General features: G+C 42.9%; 1 protein-coding gene across 2 annotated transcripts in view; it reads left to right on the forward strand.

Moving 5' to 3' along the window:
* Positions 1 to 1,871: 1,871 nt before the first annotated feature.
* The window catches only part of LOC120066126 (receptor-type tyrosine-protein phosphatase eta), a 30,622-nt gene continuing 5,293 nt past the window's right edge, over positions 1,872 to 27,200 (forward strand). Inside the window, exons 1-5 of one of the 2 annotated variants that reach the window (XM_039017258.1) lie at positions 1,872 to 2,155; positions 21,165 to 21,180; positions 21,388 to 21,600; positions 21,848 to 22,105; positions 22,355 to 22,615. In XM_039017258.1, the coding sequence (XP_038873186.1) occupies positions 2,078 to 2,155; positions 21,165 to 21,180; positions 21,388 to 21,600; positions 21,848 to 22,105; positions 22,355 to 22,615 (826 nt within the window). In that variant the 5' untranslated portion in view covers positions 1,872 to 2,077. The remainder of the gene's footprint in view (positions 2,156 to 21,164; positions 21,181 to 21,387; positions 21,601 to 21,847; positions 22,106 to 22,354; positions 22,616 to 27,200) is intronic. The other variant, XM_039017259.1, reaches the window with a different exon arrangement.

Consider the following 27,200-nt stretch of genomic DNA (forward strand, 5'->3'; position numbering starts at 1 on the left):
CTTTAGGTGCCATTTGACAAACTCCAAGCGGGCTGTCATGTGCTTTTTCCTGAGGAGTGGCTTCCATCTGGCCACTACCATAAAGGCCTGATTGGTGGAGTGCTGCAGAGATGGTTGTCTTTCTGGAAGGTTCTCCCATCTTCACAGAGGAACTCTGAGGCTCTTGGTCACCTCTCTGACCTTCTCCCCGATTGCTCAGTTTGGCCGGGTGGCCAGCTCTAGGAAGACTGATGGAGGCCACTGTGTTCTTGGGGACCTTCAATGCTGCAGATGTAACAATTTTGTTTCCGTCCCCCTACTCGCCGCTGCCTGGGCTCGAACCAGGGACCCTCTGCACACATCAACAACTGACACCATCGAAGCATCGTTACCCATCACTCCACAAAAGGGAACAACTACTTCAAGGTCTCAGAGCAAGTGACGTGACAGATTGAAATGCTATTAGCGAGCACCACCGCTAACTAGATAGCCATTTCACATCGGTTACACTCACCCCCCTTTTGACCTCCTCCTTTTCCGCAGCAACCAGTGATCCGGGTCAACAGCATCAATGTAACAGAATAGCTTCCGTCCCTCTCCTTGCCTCGAACCAGGGACCCTCTGCACACACCGACAACAGTCACCCACGAAACATCGTTACCCATCGCGCCACAAAAGCCTGAGCAAGGGGAACAACTACTTCAAGGTCTCAGAGCAAGTGACGTCACCGATTGAAACGCTATTAGCGCGCACCACCGCTAACTAGCTAGCCATTTCACATCGGTTACACAGACATTTATTGTTACCCTTCCCCAGATCTGTGCCTCGACACAATCCTGTCTCGGACCTCTACGTACAATTTCTTCTTTTGCTCTGACATGCACTGTCAACTGTGGGACCTTATATAGACAGGTGTGTGCCTTTCCAAATCATGTCCAATCAATTGAATTTACCACAGGTGGACTCCAGTCAAGTTGTAGAAACATCTCAAGGATGATCAATGGAAACAGGATGCACCTGAGCTAAATTTCAAGTCTCATAGCAAAGAGTCTGAAAATGTATGTAAATAAGATATATATATATATTTTTATAAATTAGCTGAAATTTCTACAAAACTTGTTTCAGTTTGTCATTATGGGATATTGTGTGTAGATTGATGAGGATGTTTTTATTTTTATTTAATCAATTTTAGAATAAGGCTGTAACATAACAATGTGGAAAAGGTCAAGGGTCTGAATACTTCCCGAATTTACTGTATGAAAAAAACGGATGTATCTTGTGGATTGGGTCTAGCATTTAAGCTATACTTGATTTAAGGGATTGCACTTTTGGGACTACTCCATGTTTTCCTTCAAATACCGGGCCAACAAATCAAGCCAGTTCAATATATTTGGTATATGACTCAGGTCTGATGTATGCAAATAAGCGACATAGGCCCATTGTAAACAACCAGTTTCAATATACACAATATAAATAATATTAAAATGATTTAGGTGTGGAGGTAAGACTTCAAATCAAATGGTATTGGTCATGTACACATGTTTTAGAACATACTTACCGAAAGCTGTGATTTTAGTTTCCATAAACATTTGCCTTGGCTGTGCTTGGAATTGTTGAGGAACCCCGTCATGGATGTATTTCTAAACACTGTTTCGCGGAGTTATGGCAAGAATGTGGGATGGCTACATTTCTGAATGAAAGACTTCCTCCCCGAAGTCCTCGCGGAGGAAGAGGACCCGGTAACGTTAGCAACAGCATTGATTAAATGACCAGAGACCATTGCCAGAAAGTGAAGGAGAGGAGGAGGCGCATAGCCAAGCTGACTGCACAGACATGCACACAACTATAACTTCTGAAAGTGACGCCAGAGGCCACCGCTCCACCCCGCAAAAGGGGACACAGAAAAGTAACTTCTTCCTATAAACACCACCACTCATTTGACGACCGGAGCCAACGCAACAGTTTACAAGACCACACCAGCGACAAGGCTAAACTGTACGCGGCTATAAAATCAAAAGTCGAGATAGTTTTCAAGAAAAAGTAACGTTTGGAATTGCAAGCGCACACTAGCAAGAAACGCTTGTGAAGTTTCTCCCAGATGTTCGGCATCATGAGCCGAATGTCCTGCTTCGGTGTTCTTCTCAGGACGTCTGTCGTCCTATATCTGTTTCTCAAAGTAAGTGATTGATTTATATTTGACAACATAACACAACTTGGAGAGGTTTTAGGTCTTGTTGTTTCTATAGAAAAGCCACAATACTGTGTCATAAATGACGATGCTGAACATGGCACCTGTTGCGTCAGGTAAAGTTCTGTTCTTTTGCCAGCAAGCGGCTGCAGTATTTAAGACTTAGGCCTATCACTATCAGTCTGTATAGAGAGTCTGTATACATGAGTTTGTAAAGTCATTGAATAATAATAATAATGGAACATCTTATTTTTCGATTTTCTGTCAAATCCATTCAATTTGAAAGGTTACAGAATGTATTCAGTTTATGACAGTGCTTCTATTGTGTAATGAATACGGTCTTGTTAGAATTAGGACTATAATCAATTCATGTCACTAAGTAATTAATACACTGACCTTTAAGTTTCAACAATATTAAGCTATTTATTCGCATGCGGGCCCAGGATTGTCTGCATTTAGTTGGATGTGAGAGAATGTGTTACTCTCTCTCCAATACCCTCACATTTTTTGACAATTATTTCATACAGTAAATGCAAAAATGCCACTCTGGAATTCAGTATTTAATATTTAGGCATAATATGTGTGTGATTCTTATTGTTCTCTTTAGGCTATTTGATATTTATTCATATGTCTTTTGTTAAAGGGTCTTTTAATGGACTCAACATGTACAATAGGCTACACAACAAGCGTGTTGCCAGCTACTAGATTAGGTACTACAGACCCATCTGTAATAGTAGAACGTTTTTGCTGCAGAATCATATTCATACAAACACCAACAATACCAACAGAGACTTAATTCACAAGGAATAGGGCACAACATACATAAACACAACATTAAACATACTTTGCACAAACAGTGCTTGCAAAAGTTGTCAGACCCCTTGGATTTCTTCATGTTGTATTGTGTTTCAAAGAGGGATTTAAATTGTTATAATTGTAAAAAAAGAAAAAAGTCAACAATCTACACAAAATACTCTAATGTCAAAGTGAAAGAATATTTATTTAAATTTTTTTGATAAATAATTATATAGAATATAGTTGTTGCATAAGTATTCAGACACTTTGTTTAGGCAACCCTAAATTAGGTCAGGAATCAAATGTTGCTTTACAAATCACATAGTAAGTTACATGGATTCACTCAGTATGAAATAATAGGGGTTGACATGATTTTTGAATGACTAACTCTGCCTCTGTCCCCCATACATACACCATCTGTAAGTATTGAATTTCAATCACCCATCTGTAAATAGCCCACCCAACTATCTACCTCATCCCCATATTGTGTTTATTTACTTTATTTGCTCTTTTGCACACCAGTATTTCTACTTGCATATCATCATCTGCACATCTATCACTTCAGTGTTAATTTGCTAAATTGTAATTACTTCGCTACTATGGCCTATTTATTGCCTTACCTCCTTACTCCATTTGCACACACTGTATATAGATTTTTCTATTGTGTTATTGATTGTACTTTTGTTTATCCCACGTGTAACTCTGTGTTGTTTTTTGTCGCACTGCTTTGCTTTATCTTGGCCAGGTCGCAGTTGTAAATGAGAACTTGTTCTCAACTGGCATACCTGGTTAAATAAAGGTGAAATATATATATATCTTTTTTTAAATTCAACTACAAAGACCAGGGAGCTTTTCGAAAGCCTCATAATGAAGGGCAGTGATTGGTAGATGGGTAACAATAACAAATCAGACATTAAATATCTCTTTAAGTATGGTCAAGTTAATAATTATGCTGTGGATTATGTATATATTAAACCACCCAGACACTTCAAAGATAGTTATTCTTCTGAACTGAGCTGCAGAACCGGAATAAAACTGCTCAGGGATGTTATCATGAGGCCATCCGTAATAAAAAAACACAGCTACAGAGTTCAATGGCTGTGATGGGAGAAAATTGAGGATGGATCAACAACATTGTAGTGACTCCACAATTATAATAATGACCTAAATGACAGAGTGAAAAGAAGAATACAAACATATAGAATACAAATATTCCAAAACATGCAACAAGGCACTAAATTAATACTGGAAAAAAACACAACCAAGGAATAATGTTGGGCCTGAATGCAAAGCCTTATGTTTGGGGAAAATCCAACACAACACATCACGGAGTAACTACTTCATTATTTTCAAGCATGGTGGTGGCTGCATCACGGTATGGGTATGCTTGACATCAGCAAATACTGGGGAGTTTTTCCAGGATAAAAAGAAACGGGATGGAGCTAAGAACCGGCAAAATCCTGGAGGAAAACTTGCTTACCAACAAGACAGTGAGTGAATGGCCAAGTTATAGTTTAGACCTAAATCTGCTTGAAAATCTATGGCAAGACTTGAAAATTGCTGTCTTGCAATGATCCCCAACATCTTGACAGGGCTTGAAGAATTTTGAAAATAATATTGGGAAAATATTGCACAATCCAGGTGTGCATAGCTCTTTTATAGACTTACCCAAAACTCACAGCTGTAATCGATGCCAAAGGTGTTTTTAACATGTATTGACTTGGGGAGTTGAATACTTATGCGATGACAATATTTTTGTTATTGAATTTCTATTCATCTTTAAAAAAATATATAATTTTTCTTCCACTTTGACAGAGTATTTTGTGTAGATTGTTGACAAAAAAATTACTATTCAATCCATTTTAATCCCACGTTGTAACACGATACGTTGTGAAGAAATCCAAGGAGTCTGAATACTTTTGCAAGGCACTGTAGTTGCTGGAGCCCATTAGCTATTTAACCTGTGCTTATCCTACCACTATTTGACTATAGACTAGGTCCACCGCTCTCCAACTGGAGAGGGTGAGTGAGAATGGCATGTGAAGGTGTGTGAGTCCCACACAAAGGGGTCAGGAATTGAATGAGAACTGTGTGTGTTGTGTGTGTGTGAGTACTTGAGAGTGCTGTGCTTGTGTCCTGACATGGTCATGCTGTTTTGGACGTGGGTTCTCATATATAACGTGTAGGCTACAGTAGTAAGACTTCAGGCTGACAGAGAGAGCTCAGGACAATGCTTTACATCTGTACTGCACATTCCCCGATACGTCCCTCTTATATGTACTAAATGATTTATCGAATGATATAACATAATATTGAAAAGTGAATCAAAAGTATTCCACAAACGGCATGTGCATACATATGTTATTCCAATGGTAGTTCCACTGGTAGTAGATTTGAAGGGTTTTGCTGGAAGAGCTGTGCCTATGAAAAGTGGCACAAACATTGAGAAGCTTTGGTTTGGCGTGTCCACCCAGCCTAAGGGGTTCCCGAGTGGCGCAGCGGTCTAAGGCACTGCATCGCAGTACTTGAGGCGTCACTACAGGCACCCTGTTTTGAATCCAGGCTGTATCACAACCAGCTGTGATCGGGAGTCCCATAGGGCGGCGCCCAATTGGCCCAGCATCGTCTGAGTTTGGCCGGAGTAGGCCGTCATTGTAAATAAGAATTTGTTCTTAACTGACTTGCCTAGTTAAATAAAGGTTAAATTTAAAATTAAAACATTTTAAACGGGGTAATTTAGGGGTGATGAGGAAGTGGTGATGTAGTGATGTGGTAAGGCGATGCCTTATCACCTTGCCAACTTCTATGAAGAGTACACACAGTGATCGTGATGAGAACAGGTCATTGTACATATGCAATCAGATTTTTAATCCTGTTACTATAACACAGGTAGAAGAGACAGTCCGGCCTCTGAGGTGAACTGCACTATAGTTAAAGGGTAAATATCACAAGGTGTAACGGAACTCTAATTCCTCCTCCTCCTCGGACGAGGAGAGGAGAGAGGGATCGGAAGACCAATGTGCAGCGAGGTATGATGACATAATAGATTTATTTAAAGACGAAGACGAAAAAACACTTGGTAAATACAAAACAACAAAACGACGTAGACTGACCTAAAACATGAGAACTACAAATACACGAAGAACGCACGAAACAGGTACAGACTACAAACCACCGCTACAGTCCCGTGTGGCACGAACATACATACAGACACAGGAGACAACCACCCACAAACAAAGTGAGAACAACCTACCTTAATATGACTCTCAATCAGAGGAAACGTCAAACACCTGCCTCTGATTGAGAGCCATACCAGGCAACCCAAAACCAACATAGAAACAGAAAACATAGACTGCCCACCCAAAACTCACGCCCTGACCAATAAACACATACAAAACAAGAGAAAACAGGTCAGGAACGTGACATAACCCCCCCCTTAAGGTGCGAACTCCGGGCGCACCAGCACAAAGTCTAGGGGAGGGTCTGGGTGGGCATCTGACCACGGTGGTGGCTCAGGCTCCGGACGCTGTCCCCACACCACCATAGTCACTCCCCGCTTCTGTATCCCCCTCCCAATGACCACCCTCCAACTAAACCCACCTAAATGAAGGGGCAGCATCGGGATAAGGGGCAGCACCGGGATAAGGGGCAGCAGCTCCGGGCTGAGGGACGGCAGCTCCGGGCTGAGGGACGGCAGCTCCGGGCTGAGGGACGGCAGCTCCGGGCTGAGGGACGGCAGCTCCGGGCTGAGGGACTCTGGCAGGTCCTGGCTGGACGGCTCTGGCAGGTCCTGGCTGGACGGCTCTGGCAGGTCCTGGCTGGACGGCTCTGGCAGGTCCTGGCTGGACGGCTCTGGCAGGTCCTGGCTGGACGGCTCTGGCTGGTCCTGGCTGGACGGCTCTGGCTGGTCCTGGCTGGACGGCTCTGGCTGGTCCTCTCCTCTCTCCTCTCCTCTCCTCGGACGAGGAGAGGAGAGAGGGATCGGAAGACCAATGTGCAGCGAGGTATGATGACATAATAGATTTATTTAAAGACGAAGACGAACACGAAAAAACACTTGGTAAATACAAAACAACAAAACGACGTAGACTGACCTAAAACATGAGAACTACAAATACACGAAGAACGCACGAAACAGGTACAGACTACAAACCACCGCTACAGTCCCGTGTGGCACGAACATACATACAGACACAGGAGACAACCACCCACAAACAAACAGTGAGAACAACCTACCTTAATATGACTCTCAATCAGAGGAAACGTCAAACACCTGCCTCTGATTGAGAGCCATACCAGGCAACCCAAAACCAACATAGAAACAGAAAACATAGACTGCCCACCCAAAACTCACGCCCTGACCAATAAACACATACAAAACAAGAGAAAACAGGTCAGGAACGTGACACAAGGGAAGTTAGCAGAATCTGTTGTTCAATATAAGCATTATGCTAATTAGTTGAATTCATATATAACCAAATCAGCAGAAAAATTGGGAAATGGGAGGGCTGAAAAGGGTGACCTAGCACTGGGTGGAAAGATTTAAGTTAAACCGTATAATGATCCCATGTTATTTGAATATCAAAGTTGTCCTCTGAAGTTGATAGTGGGAAGAAGGATTGACCATATTGGATTTAGAGAATAAGAAACCTTTATTTCAAAAATACAAAATATTTAACAGAAGTCTTCACTGATATTACTTCCTAACCTCCACGTTTCGCTCTACCATTAGCCTCAGATCTTTTACAGTCAATAAGGAACATTGTTTGAAATAGAGAAAAGCTGTGAGAAATAGACGCTACTATTGCAGCCATTTCAAATAACCCTCAGTTTGTTCTAGGCCGGCCCCTGGGGGACTGTGGAAGGCTTTGAGATTAGGATTCGTATGTGGTTGAGAGCGAGTTCCTATTGATAGCTCTCGGGTACTGATAACCATGGTTGTGAGTATGTGTGTGTGTATGATTGAACAGTGGCTGGCAGTGCCACCAAAGGGAGAGATTATGGTGATGATGATGGTGGGTAGGGGACCGATAAGATAAGACCCATTTCAGAGGAGGGCACCTTTGTGTTTCACAGCTCAAAGGACCCAGGGGTCGAGAGGTCAATAGGAAAAAGGCACTTTAAAGCATTTTACATAATCTCCTTCCTGTTATTGTTCTTGCTGGCAATTTTTTTGTTCTTTTGCTTTTTCTCTTACTCTCTTTCTCGCCCCCTTTGTATGTAATGTTCTCCTCCCATACTGACTACATCACTCCCACTCTCTTCCCCGCTTTCTCATCCTTCCCCTTCCTTCTCTGTGCCCCCTCTCTTCTACTGTTTCCAAAGGTGAAAGTATTCAGACCCATTGACTTTTCCCACATTTTGTTACGTTACAGCCTTATTCTAAAATGTATTAAATAATTCCCCCCCCCCCTCCTCATCAATCTACACACAATACCCCATAATGACATCACAATACCCCATAATGACAAAACATAAACAGGTTGTTCAATTTTTTTTGCACATTTATAAAAAAAAACGGAAATATCACATTTACATAAGTATTCAGACCCTTTATTCAGTACTTTGTTGAAGCACCTTTGGCAGTGATTACAGCCTCGAGTCTTCTTGAGTATGACGCTACAAACTTGCCACACCTGTATTTGGGGAGTTTCACCCATTCTTCTCTGCAGATCCTCTCAAGCTCTGTCAGGTTGGATAGGGAGCGTCGCTGGACAACTATTTTCAGGTCTCTCCAGAGATTTTAGATTGGGTTCAAGTCCGGGCTCTGGCTGGGCCACTCAGGGACATTCAGAGACTTGTCCTGAAGCCACTCCTGCTTTGTCTTGTCTGTGTGCTTAGGGTCTTTGTCCTGTTAGAAGGTGAACCTTTGCCCCAGTCTGAGATCCTGAGTGCTCTGGAGCAGGATTTCATCAAGGACCTCTGTACTTTGCTCTGTTCATCTTTGCCTCAATCCTGAATAGTCTCCCAGTCCCTATATATATATATATATATATATATATATATATATATATATATATATATCCTAACTATATATATAGCCTAACTTTCACACACTCACATAACATATAATATAATTAATATAATTATAATTAGTAGGTTTTGTTATCGGTTTTAACAAACCTTTTATTTTTGTACGTATGTATTCTATATTGTTTTTTTGTGGTGTGGTTTTCATATAAGCCCTTGGGCTTCCAAATACACCTGCATACAATTTTTTTTATATTGTTGTCTATCACTTGTTTTTTCGAAATAAAACAAAAACTAGAATAGCACATCTGGGGCCCCGGGACACCTACGCTGTTTCCCAGCTGTGAGTGTTGTCTTATAGCCTACTGGTTCTGATAGCATCTTTCGTCACACTGTGCTTGCCCTTACATCCTGCGAGGAGGGGGACCAGGAATGTGTTTGTGGGAAGTTTGCAGGGTACTCAAAGCAGCGTCGCACAATGCTTCCTAAAGCAGCCACAGGAATTGACAGGTGTGGGTCGGGAGTCAGTACAGTAGCCCTCGCTCCCCTCTGGGTGCCCAATGGAAGGACATGTAAACATCTGAGAGAGTGATGGAACTGATAGGTTAACATCGGATCTGAAGAGCATCCAATTTCCCCATTGGCCCATAGGGTCTTTGGGTTTGGGGTTTTTGAGACTGTCTGGCATTGAAAATAATGGATGAACGGGATAGACTGTTTTCGTATTGAAATGCAGAATACTGAGTTTACAAAACATTAAGAACACCTGCTCTTTCCATGACAGACTAACCAGGTGAAAGCCATGATCCCTTATTGATGTCACTTGTTACATCCACTTCAATCAGTGTAGATGAAGGTGAGGAGACAGGTTAATGAAGGATTTTTAAGCCTTGAGACAATTGAGACATGGATTATGCATGTGTGCCATTCAGAGGGTGAATGGGCAAGACGAAAGATTTAAGTGCCTTTGAACGGGGTATGGTAGTAGGTGCCAGGCGCACCATTTTGTGTCAAGAACTGCAACGCTGCTGGGTTTTTCATGCTCAACCGTTTCCTGTGTGTATCAAGAATGGTCCACCGCCCAAAAGGACATCGAGCCAACTTGCCACAACTGTGGGAAGCATTGGAGTCAACATGGGTCAGCATCCCTGTGGAACACCGTGCCCCGACAAGTTCTTCATGTTTCGTATACTCAGTGTGTGTACTAAAAGCAGACGAGAAGTTGACATAAAAACAGGGAGCTAAATTAGTTCACTGTCAAGTATCAACCGCCAATCTTCCAAATGCATTTATTTGCATTGAATGTCACCTCCAGCACCCAAACAAGCAAAAAGACAGCATCACAATAGACGGTCACATCCCTATTTATTTCGTAACAGGGAAATTTGTATGTGATTAGTACACATGAAAGGATTTCAGACGGCAGTATCGACATGGCCTCTGAGATCAAATAGCCTTGTTAACTACAGTGTGGGTGGTGAGATAGTAGCTACAGTTCGGAGAGCGAGACCCGGCAATTAAAGACCCAGGAAAAGTACATGGCTTTGCATGCGTTTATCATGGAACGATTAGTCTCGTCTGTGTGTGTGAAATGACTTCTCTGTCTGTGAACTCATTTTTGATGGGAAAATTGTGACGTTGCTATCAGTGGGTCCATCTCGGGAACAAGGAAGCGAGTCCTTTTCTCCCGTCCCCTTTTATAGTTACGTATGCAGCTGTGTACAAGTTGCCGTCACATCTACATTTAGGGGTGTTTTCCTGGAATAAAAAGCATGGACACACACACACGGGTTAGATGGGGACAGAAGACTTGTGAGTAAAGGCTTTACTGTACTTTGTTCCCTAATCAAAGTTGTGCCACACTAACTCTGTTGAATTCCTCTTTCCATTTATACTAACACAATCACAGCACTTTGAAGTCGTGTTTGGTGCCACGCAACATTAGTGGTGGTCAGTGCCGTTTATGATGAGGGAAGACAATTTCTTTTTTCATGAGTATGGTCCTTATTTCTGTTACAGCATGTTGGAAGACTATCACTCATATTCCATTCACCCAGTTCAATGTAACATCGATAGGTTTAGGCTACTACATGATACTCACATGTTCCCTATAACCATCATGAGGGTTGCTACAACATAGCCTATGAAGGAAAGTTTACATCTTAGGTGCACACAGGTCGAGAGAAAAAATTGAGATGACAGACAGTGACACATGGACAGACAGTGTCACATTCAATACCGTCTTGCACACTCTTGCCTGCATCTAGCTTATCTAATCATTAGTCCAACAGTTGCAAATGAGAGTTTCTATTGGACAAATTCAGGTATTTTTTATCCCTGTTTCGTTAGCTTGTCCTTCATTTTTGAAGAAATACATTTGTTGAAAAGTTTTCAATTATTGTCTCTCTCTCTTTGAGTCAACTACTCACCACATTTTATGCACTGCAGTTCTAGCTAGCTGTATCTTATGCTTTCAGTACTAGATTCATTCGCTGATCCTTTGATTGGGTGGACAACATGTCAGTTCATGCTGCAAGAGCTCTGATAGGTTGGAGGACGTTCTCCGGAAGTTGTCATAATTACTGTGTAACTCCATGGAAGGGGGTGGGAACCAACAGCCTCCTAGGTTTTGTATTGAAGTCAATGTACTAAGAGGAGGACGGAAGCTAGCTGTCCTCCGGCTACACCATGGTGCTACCCTACAGAAAGCTGTTGAGGCTAATGTAGGCCTTAATTGCAAAACAGTGTGTTTTAATCAATTATTTGGTAACGTGAATATATTTAGTATAGTTTTATTTAAAAATGATTACTTTTTCAAGTTTTAAAATGTTTGTTTTTATGAAATTCACTAAGGAGGATGGTCCTCCCCTTCCTCCTCTGAGGAGCCTCCACTGCGCAAAATATAGAACTGACATCTTATCCTTTGCCTATGCTGCCTTTTGGAAATCAGGACTTATTAAGCCTGATCTCAAACAGCACAGAGATGCCTGTGTCCATCGTGGGTCAAAAGTACTGCTGTCACACAACTGGTCATATCAAGTGTGCTTTAGTGGAATGCTGCACAGCCCACTCCCTCTATGCCCCATCAGAATCCAGACAGGCCACTTCCAAATTAACAGCCCCAAACATGTTGCCTGCTGAACAGTCCTCTGACTCCTCTGCATGGCTATAACGCCTGACAAAGTGACCCAGTGCTACAGCCCCATGTGAATGAGAGACCAGCTTCTCTGACTGACTGACTGATTCAAAGCTCTTATTGTCAGCAGATGCCTAATCGCTCCCTCTATCACTGGTGGCCTATGAAGGAGCTACGGCCCGGACGTCGGGATGCAAAATGTAATAGCCATTTTCTTTTTTGGGTTGGGTGGACGGGGAGGGCTGAACTGGAAAGGTCAGGATGAGTTCTCCTTTAAAGATGAGGAAACTGGCCCTGTGCCAGGAAAGAGAGAGTGTGTGTGTGTGTGTGTGTGTGTGTGTGTGTGTGTGTGTGTGTGTGTGTGTGTGTGTGTGTGTGTGCATGTGTGTGTGGGGGGGATCTAGCTTAACAGAGAACTTTAAACTTTGATGAGAGAGAGTGAGAGAGAGAGAGAGACAAATAAAGAGAGAGTTTAGCACAGTGAAAGAGTCGACAAGTTGGCGGGTTACATCGTTTCCCCTGAACTGGGATTTAATGTATGGTTGGTATAATAAAATTGACACTTCAGCTGTGGATAAACATAGCTCTCAGTATCCAAGATCTTTGTGAACCACCGATTGGCTTCACTGTTTTACAATGAAAGAAGGGAAAACTGCCCAGTATTTCAGTCCCATTAGCGTGCTTCATGCACTATGCCGCTGTGGGTCTGTGGTGGTTTGCTCTCATACCCGTCTAGGACCAGGTATTATGCTGTGGTGCACGGCTGCTGACCGTATCGACACACACACACACACGTGTCACAAACACACCCTGTTGTCCACTGTTTGCTGGGCTGCCTGGCTAGCGTTTTTGCGTGAGTGCGGCTGCAGCTAGGCCAGTAACCTGAGCAGGGAGAAGTGGTGCTGATTGTTATACAATAAGGCCAGATAGGCATCTCCACACAACAAAGCACATTATAGCACCGCCGGCCTGGGACGCCAAATACCACTCAACTGATTTCCATAGATCCCGATCATAGCCACGAAACAGTAGGTGTTGTGCGACAGTGTGGGAGGTAGGATGGGTTGAAAAAGCACAGGTACATGCACACACACGCACGTACACAGACGCACAAAGGTATGTACGAGGCTGCGTGCACGCACACGCACACACACAGACACAAATTGCAGAAAGCGACTAAAACGACACAGAAGACAAGCCTAGATAACAACTAGCTCATCCACTGAAGATACTAGTCTCTTCAAAACTTCAATTCAATTACCAATAAGGGATCTTCCTTTTTATTGACTACTTTGGGCCAAAGTAGTGACTGGCTAAACAGTAACTGGAAAACAATCTCTCTGTCACATCTGCCAGCCACTGACTCCAGGAAACTCAGTAAACAAATCCAGAGGCAAATCTATTTGAAAATGGCTGCCATCAAACAGACATTGAGCTCTCTCTGGGGGGACGTGGTGTGACACAACTGGCTTTTCTGTTAAAAAGCAGTCTCCTAAAACCCTTATCTTATCTGCTACACAGTTACAGTCCACAGACACAAATGATTGATTCAGAACGTTTCAGTCAGTACCGTGGTGTTCGATGATGCTCGTACAGGTTGTAAATGTGATCGTAGAAGTGCCATTATAAAATGGTTTTGGGTTGTAGATGGTTCAAAAGTGACTGCTGTTGTGGTGCGCTTGTGTTCGATGGGTGTGCTGTCACTTAATGTGTCGTCTCCATCATCCTTCAACGTATGACTACCATAGAAAAACAATGGGTGCGATTCATTTTTTGGCAGATACAAAATGTCTGCCTGAACGCCCGCTAAAGCACTGGCAGAAACAGACTGGCACACGGAGATTGTTAATAATACTGTATAATACAGACAGAGGCTATCTTGTGTACATCTTATCATGGCTTTGGATGGAGATATCATCCCAAATTTCCCTGCAGGGTTAGTTATCGTTTTAGCTACAGTTTTTACTTCCTCGTCGTTCACTTCAATTAGCCATTAATGTCTGGTTACCACTTAATGAACAGTTACAGTCCACAGAGAGAACCTGACATGGCTGATGTAATGACTGGATGGCTGGATCAGGGACAGAGACCATCCATGGTGAGAAAATGTCCACACTCATTTGATAGAAACACCACAGAAGTTCACCATGGCATAGTAACTGATTACACTCCAATTGTTCCAGTCTAACTTATAGTTTAACGAACGCCTCCTGGAGGCGCACCACTTAACAGCGGTGTTATCACCTCAACCACATGAAGGAGTCAGAGCGTTGATTTATTAGACCATGTCGGGTGGCACTTCTCTTCCTTTGTTTGAGGTGGAGACAAAGGTAACTGCCAAAATAGAGGAAACATCAACATAAAGGGTCTTAATAGGCTGTTGGGCCACCAGAACATCTTAAATGAGCCTTGGCATAGGTTCTACAAGTGTCTGGTACTCTATTGGAGGTATACAACACCATTCTTCCACGAGAAAGTCCATCATTCGTTTTTTTGTTGATGGTGGTAGAGGAAACGCTGTCTCAGGCGCGGCTCCAGAGTCTACCATAAGTGTTCAATTGGATTGAGATCTGGTGACTGACACACACACATGAAACCCCCTATGCTCCATTGAGACCCCTCTTTTAACGTCACTGAGATCTCTTCTTCTAGCCATGGTAGCCAAAATAATGGGCAACTGGGCATTTTTATACATGACCCTAAGCATGATTGGATGTCAATTGCTTAATTAACAGAACCACACCTGTGTGGAAGCACCTGTTTTCAATATTATTTGTATCCCTCATTTGCTCATGTATTTCCTTTATTTTGTCAGTTACCTGTACATCCCAGTGTAATTACTGGCTGAGAGGACCTGTGTTTCTTCCATGCTGTTATCAGGGTGTGTCGCAGGCCAGGCCAGGGTGGGCTACTTGGTGCTAGGATGTTGTTTCAGCTTAAAAACAATGACTAGGTCACTCAGGAGAGAGACCGACTGGCTGGCTGGCTGGGAGAAGTCCACACAATGCATGTGGAAATGTGCCTTTGGCTTCACAGTAAAACGGTACACGTAATGAAAGATACTTCTTGAGAAAAAACGACTTCCCGTAACTGCATTGTGTGCAACATATTTCTGATTGAGTTTTGTGAAAACAAAATGATTCGTTTAAGGTTTTCTATAGCATAGGTGTACCTGGGTGATGCTGGTTCCATGACCAGCCAGAATGAATGAGGTCGTGAAAAGTCCAGCATTTCAAACAATTAGCTAGTTCACAGATAGTGCTTTGCGATCTACACTAACTATACAAAACATTAGGAACACCTGCTCTTCCATGACACAGACTGACCAGGTGAAATCTATGATCCCTTATTGATGTTACTTGTTGAATCCACTTCAATCAGTGTAGATGAAGGGGAGGAGACAGGTTAAAGAAGGATTTTATTGGGCCATCCAGCCAACTTGACACAACTGTGGTAGCATCCCTGTGGCATCAACATGGGCCAGCATCCCTGTGGAACGCATTCGAGACCTTGTAGAGTCCATGCCCTGACGAAGTGAGGCTGTTCTGAGGGTATGTATTCTGTTTCTAGGATTTCCACCCGCAGTGTAGAACGTAGAACTTCAGCTTCAAAACCATCAGCCTGGCTCCCCATGCTCTGTCCACTCCTCCACGTGTACACACAAACACTTTCAGCTGGTAAACCCTCAGAGACTGTCTTAGCCCGGTGTTTCGCAGTGCCTCCATCAATCAATATTAGCCAAGTTATACTAAAATGTATCCACAAAATACTTGAAAATATTAGGTGATTTTTTCCCCCCTGTCTCAATGAAGTGTAAATATATGTTTGTTTTTTTCAAATCAGAGGAGCTTCACAGCTTAATCTAGGTCTGGATTATCTGTGTGAAATGCACACATGAATTCATGGACACACAAACAGAGAGGACTTCCAAGGCCAGATTTATTGTACTTGGCCAACGAAAGATGTCTTCGTGATTGGGGGGGAGCAGAACTACAGTGAATGACTTCCTCCTACAGTATGTCTCAAGATGCACAAGTATCTGGTGTATGGAACATATAACATTCATAGTATAACATCAACAACCCCATGAAGATGTTTAGACCTCTTGACATCATGTCTTAGGTTTTTGACTGACAATCGCAAAGTTGTGGGTTCAAGTCCCATTTGGACTACTGTACCCTCTAAATTCGCTTATCAGAATGTTGATCAGAATTAAACACTTTCATGGGGAACATAGATTGTTGGGTCATGTTCATGTCAGTTAATGAATAACATCTATAGCTGTATTTCAAGTCGCCAGCAAGTCTGTCTCCTCACTTTCTCACAAAGCAAGCGCTTCCAGAACTGTATTACATCAAAAAACCTCCCAAGCCCACACCCTGTGCTGCCTCCCTAGCCTTTAGGAAGAATAGGAGAACAAAGGGGATTGAGAGAAGAGGGAAGTTGGGAGGGGTGGCAGGCAGGCAGGAGGGGGGGGAGAAAGTGGCAGGGTTGGTGATATGAATAGTGATGGCAAGGGTAAGGACGGGGAGAGGGGTCTCCGGGGAGTACCAGGGGAGGCAGTGGTGACTGTAGGCCCAGAGAGGATATCTTCCTGTCCCAACTGAATGTCACAGCGGATGGGCTGCTATCTGGAGATCTGGATCTGAAAGCTCTACATCTGGGTCTGGATGCTGGTCTGAGTCTAGGCCTGGCTTTTTATTACACCATTTCAGTCAACTTCCTCGTCAATGTCGTTCCGCGAGTTGTCAAGTGTGCCCAACTGTGGCTAATGTAATGAAGGATGTGACTTTTCTAATCAGACCCAGTATGTTAAGTGGAGTTAATGAATCTCCTCATCTGCTGGACTGCATAGCCGAGGCTGTCTAGGCGAGGACCGGGTTTGTATAGGGGACTCACTAGTGGGACGGGATAATGTGGGTGTGATGTTTAGTCGTCTGGTAAACAGAGTGGACCGCAGGACATCAGCCAAGGCCTGCGGTTTGCATTTGTGGAATGTTTACTTTTGACTACTTTTGACAATCAAAAATTGTGGTGGACTGGACTAGGAAACTGGCAAGTTGCCATCATACAAAACATTGAATCAAAGTTTATTGGTCGTGTACACAGATTTTTGGTGTTATAGCAGGTGCAGTGAAATGCTTATGATTCTAGCTCCAACAGTGTATGTTTCACAAATACAATACCAATACACAAATAATAAAAAAATCTAAACAAGAAATCCGGAGACAGAATGGGTCCAATTAATAATCTAGTCGATATATTATTGAGCATTTGTCAGAATCCAGAATATAAATACTGTATGTGGGGTGTACAGACAGTATATACACTGAACAAAAATATACACACAACATGCAAAGTGTCCCTCCGACATTTTTCATGAGCTGAAAAAAAAATCCAAAACATTTTCCATACGCACAAAAAGCTTATTTCTCTCCAATTTTGTGCACACATTTGTTTACATCCCTGTTAGTGAGCATTTCTCCTTTGCCAAGGAGAATCCATCCACCTGACAGGTGTGGCATATCAAGAAGCTGATTAAACAGCATGATTATTATACGAGTGCACCTTGTGCTGGGAACAATAAAAGGTCACTCTAAAATGTGCAGTTTTGTCACACAACACAATGCCGCAGATTACTCAAGTTTTGAGGGAGCGTGCGATTGGCATGCAGACTGCAGGAATGTCCACCAGAGTTGTTGCCAGAGAATTTGATGTTAATTTCTGTACCATAAGCTGCCTCCGATATCGTTTTAGAGAATTTGGCAGTACGTCCAACCGGCCTCACAAACGCAGACCACGTGTAACCACCCCAGCCCATCCGGTTTCTTCACCTGCAGGATCGTATGAGGGGGGTGCTGAGGAGTATTTCTGTCTGTAATAAAGCCCTTTTGTGTGGGAAAACTCATTCTGATTGGCTGGGCCTGGCTCCTCAGTGGGTGGGACTGGCTGCCAAGTGGGTGGGCCTAGCTGCCCAGTCCTTTGAAATCCATAAATTAGGGCCTAATGAATGTATTTTAATTGAATGATTTCCATATATGAACTGTAACTCAGTAAAATCTTTGAAATGTTTGTGTTTATATTTTTGTTCAGTATAATTTGGAAAGAAAATGGTATGTACAGTAGTAGGTATATTAGGATGGGTTATGTCGAGAACACAGTATATACACAGTGAGTAAACAACAGTTTATTAACAGAATATGAGGTGGCCAGCGTTCAATGACTCTATATTCATGGGGCATTAGTCTCAAGGTGCAGGGCTGAGAACTGGGCAGGTAGCCAGCTAGTATTGGCTGTTCAACAGTCTGATGGCCAGGAGATAGAAGCTGTTTTTCAGTGTCTGCCTGCCAGAAGGTAGCAGAGTGAACAGACTGTGGCTCGGGTGGCTGAGGTCCTAGATGATCATCTTGGCCTTCCTTTGACACTGAGTGCTGTACATTTCCTGGAGGGCAGGCAGCGTGTCCCCCAGTGATGCGTTGGGCTGACCACACCACCCTCTGGAGAGCCATGTGCAGTTGCCGCACTAGGCGGTGATGCAGCCCGACAGAATGCTCTCAATGGTGCATCTGTAGAAATTCGTGAGGGTCTTCGGGGCCATGCAGATTTTCTTCAGCCGCCTGAGGTTGTACATCAGCGGAAGATGCTGAGGGGAGAACAGCTCATAATAAAGACTGGAATGGAGTCAATGGAGTGGTATCAACCACATGAAAACCCCCATGTTTGATGTGTTTGATACCATTCCATTGACTCCATTCCAGCCATTATTATGAGCTGTTCTCCCCTTAGCAGCCTCCGTTGTTGTACATAGATTATTCCACTGGTAGGTAATGTGCTTGGAGACTTCAGATGGCCTGTGTCATGACCCATCTGGCCCAAGGTGACACAGACACGTCCAAAATGATTGGCACCCTTGATAAAGTGCGAATAAAAAAGACTGTATAAAATAAATAATACAAATACGGAGCTACTGTATATTGTATGCTCCGAGAAATTATATTGATATTATTTTATACTAATACAATTGCTCAGAGCAAAATATTTTTTATAAAAAAGTAATGAAAGAAAACAAAAAAACATTGGTGTCAAATGTATTGGTACCTGTTCCCTTTCGAGTCTTTTTCTAAAATGTTTTATTGAAGAATACATTGGGATGATCATAGGCCATTCCTCCATACAGAATCTTTCCTGATCCTTGACATCCTTCGGGCTGCGCTGATGAACTGCCCTCTTCAATTCAAACAACAGGTTTTCAAGTCCAGAGACTGAGATGGCCATTGCAAAATGCTGATTTTGTGGTCAATTAACCATTTCGTTGTGGATGTTGATGTGTGCTTGGGGTTGTCTTGCTGGAAGATCCACTTGGGGACTCCTGGCAGAGGAAACCAGGTTTTTAGCTAAAATGTCCTGGTACTCCAGGGCTCCAGGACCAGTGGAAGCAAAACATCCCCATAACATCAAAGATACACCACCATATTTTACAGTAGGTATGAGATTATTTTCTGTATATACATTCTTCTTTCGAAGTACAAACCCACCACTAGTGTATGTGGTCAAAGAGCTCTATTTCTGTCTCATCTCTGTTTAGCAACCTACAGGCATTTACATTTGTTGTTACTTCCAAATAGCCTATTGGCATGGAGGGGGCGTCTAATTGTAGATTTAGAGACTTGGTGACCCTAAAATGCAAACTTTCGCCCTTGGACTTTTCTTTGTCTTTCTCACTGTGCGTGGGGACAAGATACACTTAGGTCCTCTAGCAGGCAAGTTTATCACTGTTCCAGGGATTTTAAACTTCTTAATTGTTGCCCTAATAGTGGTAAGTGTAATTGTTTTTCAGTATTTTTGTTTTACCCAATCCCTGATTTATGAAAGTCAACAATCATTTCTCTCTTTACATTTGTGATTTCTTTGCCTTTCTCCATGGTGATGGATGACAAAGGGATTTTACATGCGTGTTACCTCATTTTTATACCCCAGTGAAACAGGAAGCCATGGAAGGCCACAATACAGTTCCTTAAACTGAGATGAATTTAAAGTAGAATGTTAATGCAGATTTAATTTTGTTTGATTTTAGTTCTAACAATATTTAGGGGTGTCAATCAATTTGACACCTATCTTTTTTAGATTATTATATATTTTTTAATCTCCTTTGTCTTGATCATGTTGAGGGAGAGGTTGTTATCCTGGCACCACACTGCCAGGTCTCTGACCTCCTCCCTAAAGGCTGTCTCATCATTGTCAGTGATCAGGCCTACTACTGTTGTGTCATCTGCAAACTTAATGATGGTGTTGGAGTCGTGCTTGGACATCCAATCATGGGTGAACAGGGAGTACAGGAGGGGACTAAGCACGCACCCCTGAGGGGCCCCTGTGTTGAGGATCAGCATGGCAGATATGTTGTTACCTACCCTTACCACCTGGAGGCAGCCCATCAGGAAGTCCAGAATCCACTTGCAGAGGGAGGTGCTTAGTCCCAGGGTCATTAGCTTAGTGATGAGTTTTGAGGGCACTATGGTATTGAACACTGAGCTGTAGTCAATGAATAGCATTCTCATGTAGGTGTTCCTTTTGTCCATGTGGGAAAGGGCAGTGTGGATCTGTTGGGGCGGTATGCAAATTGGAGTGGGTCTACGGTTTCTGGGATAATGGTGTTGATGTGACCCATGACCAGCCTTTCAATGCGTTTCATGGCTACAGAGTGTTACGGGTCATTAGTCATTTAGGCAGGTTACCTTGGTGTTCTTGGGGACAGGGACAATGGTGGTCTGCTTGAAACATGTTGGTATTACAGACTTGGTCAGGGACAGGTTGAAAATGTCAGTGAAGACACTTGCCAGTTGGTCAGCGCATGCTCGGAGTACATGTCCTGGTAATCCGTCTGGCTCTGCGGCCTTGTTATTGTTGATTCTGGCACGCGATGGCAAAAGAATATTCTAATGTGGCCCTCCATGGAAAATAATTGCTCAGACCTGCCCTAGATGGTAAGATTGCTAGAATAGGCCAGGAGTTGTGGAGTCAACAATTTGATCACTGTTCTGAGTCAATGCTGACCTCTACTGGTATGATTACTAACTGTCCCTTTCATCTTCCTTACAGGGCTCACAAGCTCAATGTAAGTACAGCCATTTCCACTTCAAGAATTTATGAAAGATAAATCTGAAGTAAGTAGATGACGATGAATGATACGAAGTACACTTCATTTCAAAGTTCCAGAAACACAATCAAGGTCCTAATTGTTATTCAAACAGGTACAGTATATAAATGTGCAAACAAGTTCTGATTTGGTTTCCCTCAATCCAAAACTCTTCTACCATTTTAGGCGCTCCCTGTATGAATTTAAAAGCCAGTACAACAGCAACAGAGATTAATATTCAGGTACACTCCAACTGCAACCTGAGCACTGGCAGTACTTCAGTTTTCACCAACTCAACTATGGCCACCCTGTCTGGACTGGCTCCTGGGTCCACCCACCTTGTGCGTGTCCTGTGTAACGATATCCAACAAGTCAACTGCTGCAATAACTTCACAACAAGTAAGTATCTCACTCTAAGGGCTAGTTTTGACCCAGATTAAGCCTGGTCCTGGACTGAAAATAACTTTATGTTGGTCCTGACAAGCTCTACTTCAACGACTATCTTAATTACTGTGAGAACTTCAACGTTTTCTCTCAACTCTGCAATGTTCTTCGGCTGTATATTTGTGGCTCACAACGTCTACTTCTGTAGTAATTCCAGACATACTTGTTCTCTCTCCCCCACCCACCTTTCTTGCACGCACAGAGCCTGAAACCATCACAATCCTCACTGTAACCAAAATCACAACATCCTCGGTGTCTCTGAGCTGGACTAAACCAGAGGGTAGCTCCTTCTATAGAGTAAAGTGGACTGATGGCAGTATCAATGACAGTCAGAATACCACAGGAACTTCTGTAAATATTACTGGTCTCACTGCTGGAGTGCAGTATGACTTCGCAGTCACTGCAGTGGCTGAAGATAACAAAAGTGAAGGACGAAACAAAACCGTTTTGAAATATACAAGTGAGTAACTCAGATACTTTAATGTCGGATTGTGTCAAGGCCACAGGCACTATTTATATTAGTTTATATATTACTTGTTCACATCCAAGAACATGTGATAAGTTGCCATGTCTGTTGCAATAAGAAACACAATGCTTTCATGCATTTCACATTAAATGGCTCTCATTTAGGCTCACTTGATAATATTGGATTTGATTCAGTTGAAATTCTGTATCTTTTCCCAAATGTCCCTCTCTCTTGCACGCACAGAGCCCGCAATCGTCAGGAAACTTACTGTGTCTGAAATCAGAACATCCTCTGTGTCTCTGAGCTGGACTGAACCAGAGGGAAACAGATCCTTCTATATAGTACAGTGGACTGATGGCAGTGACATTGGCAGTAAGAATACCACAAGAACCTCCACTACCATCACTGGGCTGACTGCTGGAGTGAAGTACACATTCAGAGTCACTGCAGTAGCTGGAGATAATACAACTGTAGGAGAAGGCAGTGAAACACCCACTTTTACAAGTAAGCATCTTTGTTGAGTGCTTTTTAAAATGTTACACCTTTATTTAACTAGGCAAGGCAGTTAAGATCAAATTCTTATTTTCAATGATGGCCTAAGAACAGTGCCTTGTTCAGGGGCAGAATGACAGATTTGTACCTTGTCAGCTCGGGGATTTGAACTTGCAACCTTTTGGTTACTAGTCCAACGCTCTAACCACTAGGCTACCCTGCCACCCTGATATTTTTTATATTTTTCTTAGATATACAATTCTTTCAGAAAGTTTTCATACTCCTTGACTTATTGCAAGTCTTTTGGTGTTACAGCCTGAATTCAAAATTGATTAAAAAAAATGTCTTCACCCATCTACGCGCAATACCCCTTAATGAGAAAATTAAAACAATTTATGAATATTTGCACATTTATTGAAAATGAAATATCTAATTTACATAAGTATTCAACCCCTTGATTTAATACATGTTAGAATCACATTTGGCAGCGATTACAGCTGTGAGTCTGTCTGGGTATGTCTCTAAGAGCTTTGCATACCTGGATTGTACGATATTTGCGCATTACGTTTTTACAAATTAATTACAAATGAAAATGTGAAATGTCTCTCAATAAGTATTCAATCCTTTTGTTATGACAAGCTTAAATAAGTTCAGGAGTAAAAATGTGGTTAACAAGTCCATTAATAAGTTACATTGGCTCACTGTGTGCAATAAGTGTTTATCATGATTTGACTACATGATGACTACGAGCAGTGAATTTCAAACACAGATTCAACCACAAAGACCAGGGAGGTTTTCCAATGCCTTGCAAAGAAGGGCACCTATTGGTAGATGGGTAAAAATTAAAAAGCAGACATTGAATATCCCTTTGAGCATGGTGAAGTTATTAATTATACATTGGATGGTGTATCAATACACCTAGTCACTACAAAGATACAGACGTCCTTCCAAACTCAGTTGCCGGAGAGAAAGGAAACCGCTCATGGATTTCACCATGAGGCCAATGGTGACTTTAAAACAGTTACAACTTTTAATGGCTGTGATAGGAGAAAACTGAGGACGGCTCAACAACATTGTAGTTACTCCACAATACTATCAATGACAGTGAAAAGGAAGCTTGTACAGAATAAAAATATTCCAAAACATGCATCCTGTTTGTAATAAGGCACAAGAGTAAAACTGCAAAAAAAAACGTTATGTCCTTAATATAATTTTTTTACCTTTATTTAACTAGGCAAGTGAGTTAAGATTTGCCGATCGAATCCCCAAGCTGACAAGTTAAAAATATGTCTTTCTGCCCCTGGACAAGGCAGTTAACCCAATGTTCCTAGGCCGTCATTGTAAATAAGAATTTGTTCTTAACTGACTTGCCTAGTTAAATATTATTTTTTTTACAATGATGGCCCACACCGGCCAAACCCGGACGATGCTAGACCAATTGGAAGGCCAATAGGGCGGCACACAATCACGGCCGGTTGTGAGACAGCCTGGAATCAAACCAAGGTGTCTGTAGTGACGATACTCTAACACTGAGATGCAGTGCCTTAGACCACTGCCCCACTCAAGAGCACAAGATAAGGCGTTATGTTTGCGGCAAATCCAACACAACACATCCATGAGTACCACTCTTCATATATTCAAGCATGGTGGTGGCTGCATCATGTTATGGGGATGCTTGTCATCGGCAAGGACTAGGGAATTTGGTTTTTAGGATAAAATTAACAGAATAGAGCGAAGCACAGGCAAAATCCTAGAGGAAAACCTGGTTCAGTCTCATTTCTAACAGACAATGGGAGACAAATTCAGCAGGAAAACCTTTCAGCAGGATAATAACCTAAAAGAAAGGCCAAATATACACTGGAGTTGCTTACCAAGATGTCATTGAATGTTCCTGATTGGCCTAGTTATAGTTTTTACCTAAATTGGCTTGGAAATCTATGGCAAGACTTGAAAATGGCTATCTAGCAATGATCAACAACCAACTTGACAGAGCTTGAAGAATTAAAAAATAATAATGTGCAAATATTGTCAAATCCAGGTGGGTAAAGCTTATAGAGACATACCCAGAAAGACTCACAGATATGTCTATTTCATTTTCAATAAATATGCAAACATTTCTAAAAATAGATTTTCCCTTTGTCATTATGTTGTACTGTGTGTAGATGGGTGAGCAATTTTTTTTTTTTAATCCATTTTGAATTCAGGCTAAAACACAACCAAATGTAGAATAAGCCAAGGGGTATGAATACTTTCTGATGGCACCGTACATCTCGCTGGCTTTTCTATGCATTGTCCAGACTCTGTCCAGACTTTGTTAACAGCAGCTGGTGCGCGATCTGTAATGTTAAGGAAGTCTCGTGTTTTTGCTCACCTGAGCTAGAATAACTCATGATAAGCTGCAGACCACACAATTTACCAACAGAGTTTTCATCTATATTTTTCGCAGCCGTCTACTGACCACCACAAACCGATGCTGGCAGTAAGACCACACTCAACGAGCTGTTTAGTGCCATAAGCAAATGTAACCGGTGTGAAATGGCTAGCTAGTTAGCGGGGTGCGCGCTATTAGCGTTTCAAATTGGTGACGTCACTCGCTCTGAGACCTTGAAGTAGTTGTTCCCCTTACTCTGCAAGGGCCGCGGCTTTTGTGGAGCGATGGGTAACGATGCTTCGAGGGTGGCTGTTGTCGATGTGTGCAGAGGGTCCCTGGTTCGAACCCAGGTAGGGGCAAGGAGAAGGACGGAAGCTATACTGTTACATTGATGCTGTTGACCCGGATCACTGGTTGCTGTGGAAAAGGAGGAGGTCAAAAGGGGGGTGAGTGTAACCGGTGTCAAATTGCTAGCTAGTTAGCGGGGTGCGCGCTAATAGCGTTTCAATCGGTGACGTCACTCGCTCTGAGACCTTGAAGTATTTGTTCCTCTTGCTCTGCACCCTAACCACACACACACAATGATAAATTGAGAATATGTGTGCTACTGATTGAACTCAGCCAGCAGCTCCTGAAGAGGAAGATCACCATGGTTGGCAAAGTTAGAAAGAACAAGCCTGAGCTCCCCCCTGCACTCCTCGCAACAAGTGGGAGAGAGGCATTCACCCCCACCACCACTCTAGTTTCTTACCTCCAAAAGAGGAACAAGAATGTGGTCCTCCTGAGCACACTGCACAAAACGGCTGAGATCAGTGATCGTGAGGACAGGAAGCCATCATCCTGGACTACAACCAAAACAAAGGAGGTGTGGACAACTTGGACCAGGTGATTGGAACTTACAGCTGCAGGAGGATGACTGCCCGCTGGCCCCTGGTCATCTTCCATAACATTATTGATGTGTCCTCATACAATGCCTTTGTGATATGGAACAAGATCAACCCTAACTGGATGCCTGATAGGCGGAACAAGAGGAGGGTGTTCCTGGAGCAGCTGGGAAAGGCACTTGTAACCCCACACATTCAAAGAAGGGAGTGCCTCCCCCGCACAGCAGCCTCTGCAGCGCTTGTGAAAGCTGTTCAGGGGGCTGAATCTTGTCCTGATCCACCTGAGGCTGCAGCTGGGGCAGGCAAGAGGAGATGCCAATTCTGCCCCCCCAAAAAGGACTGTAAAACAATTATGACAGGTGTGTTATAATAAAAACGAGTGTTGTCCACTGATTAAATGCAGTCATTCTGCATTGTGAAGAGGGAAAACTCAGATATTCACAAAGTTTGTGATGAATGACAGGTTGTTTCATCATGCAAAATAGATTTGGGGTTTAAAATTCAATTTAGCTGCTCTATTTTAGGGGTTTAGTGAAGGCGGGTCATTTTTTACCCTTAGGACAAGGGGAGTATACAGAATGTTAAGACTAATGTTGGGCCTCCCGGGTGGCGCAGTGGTCTAGGGCACTGCATCGCGGTGCTAGCTGCGCCACCAGAGTCTCTGGGTTCGCGCCCAGGCTGGGCTGGGTTCGCGCCCAGGCTCTGTCGCAGCCGGCCGCAACCGGGAGGTCCGTGGGGCGATGCACAATTGGCATAGCGTCGTGAGGGTTTGGCCGGTAGGGATATCCTTGTCTCAGTATGTAAAAATGTAATAAAATGTATGCACTCTACTGTAAGTTGCTCTGGATAAGAGCGTCTGCTAAATGACTAAAATGTAAATGTAAAATGTACACAAGGGTTAAGTTACTTTCGTAATTCCGGTTCTCTGATAATACAGTGAGCTGTCTCACCGCATTTCCCTGCTCGCAAGAGTTCAAGGAAGAGAGAAATGCTTGAGAATAACCGGTGGGCGAGTCGCCACTCGACCTGACTGTCTCTGACACACGTTGTGTTATTGGTTCTTCCTAGTAGTGAGCCGCCATCAAATCCTAATGTGAGACATCTCACTTTGTGAGACATGAGAGAACCAGGGTTACGAAAGAAACATTGTTTAGTATTTTTTATTACTCTAAGTAAAAGAGATGGATAGAGTAGGTAGTAATTCATCTAATTGCATGATCTTCTCCCAAAATGTACATTTCTTGCACGTTCAGAGCCTGAAGTCATCAAGAAACTTACCTGTCACTGACATTACAAGATCATCTGTGTCTCTGATCTGTGTCTCAAGAAATGTACATTTTGG

Source organism: Salvelinus namaycush, chromosome 21, assembly GCF_016432855.1.
Source record: "Salvelinus namaycush isolate Seneca chromosome 21, SaNama_1.0, whole genome shotgun sequence".
Classification (NCBI taxonomy): Eukaryota; Metazoa; Chordata; class Actinopteri; order Salmoniformes; family Salmonidae; genus Salvelinus; species Salvelinus namaycush.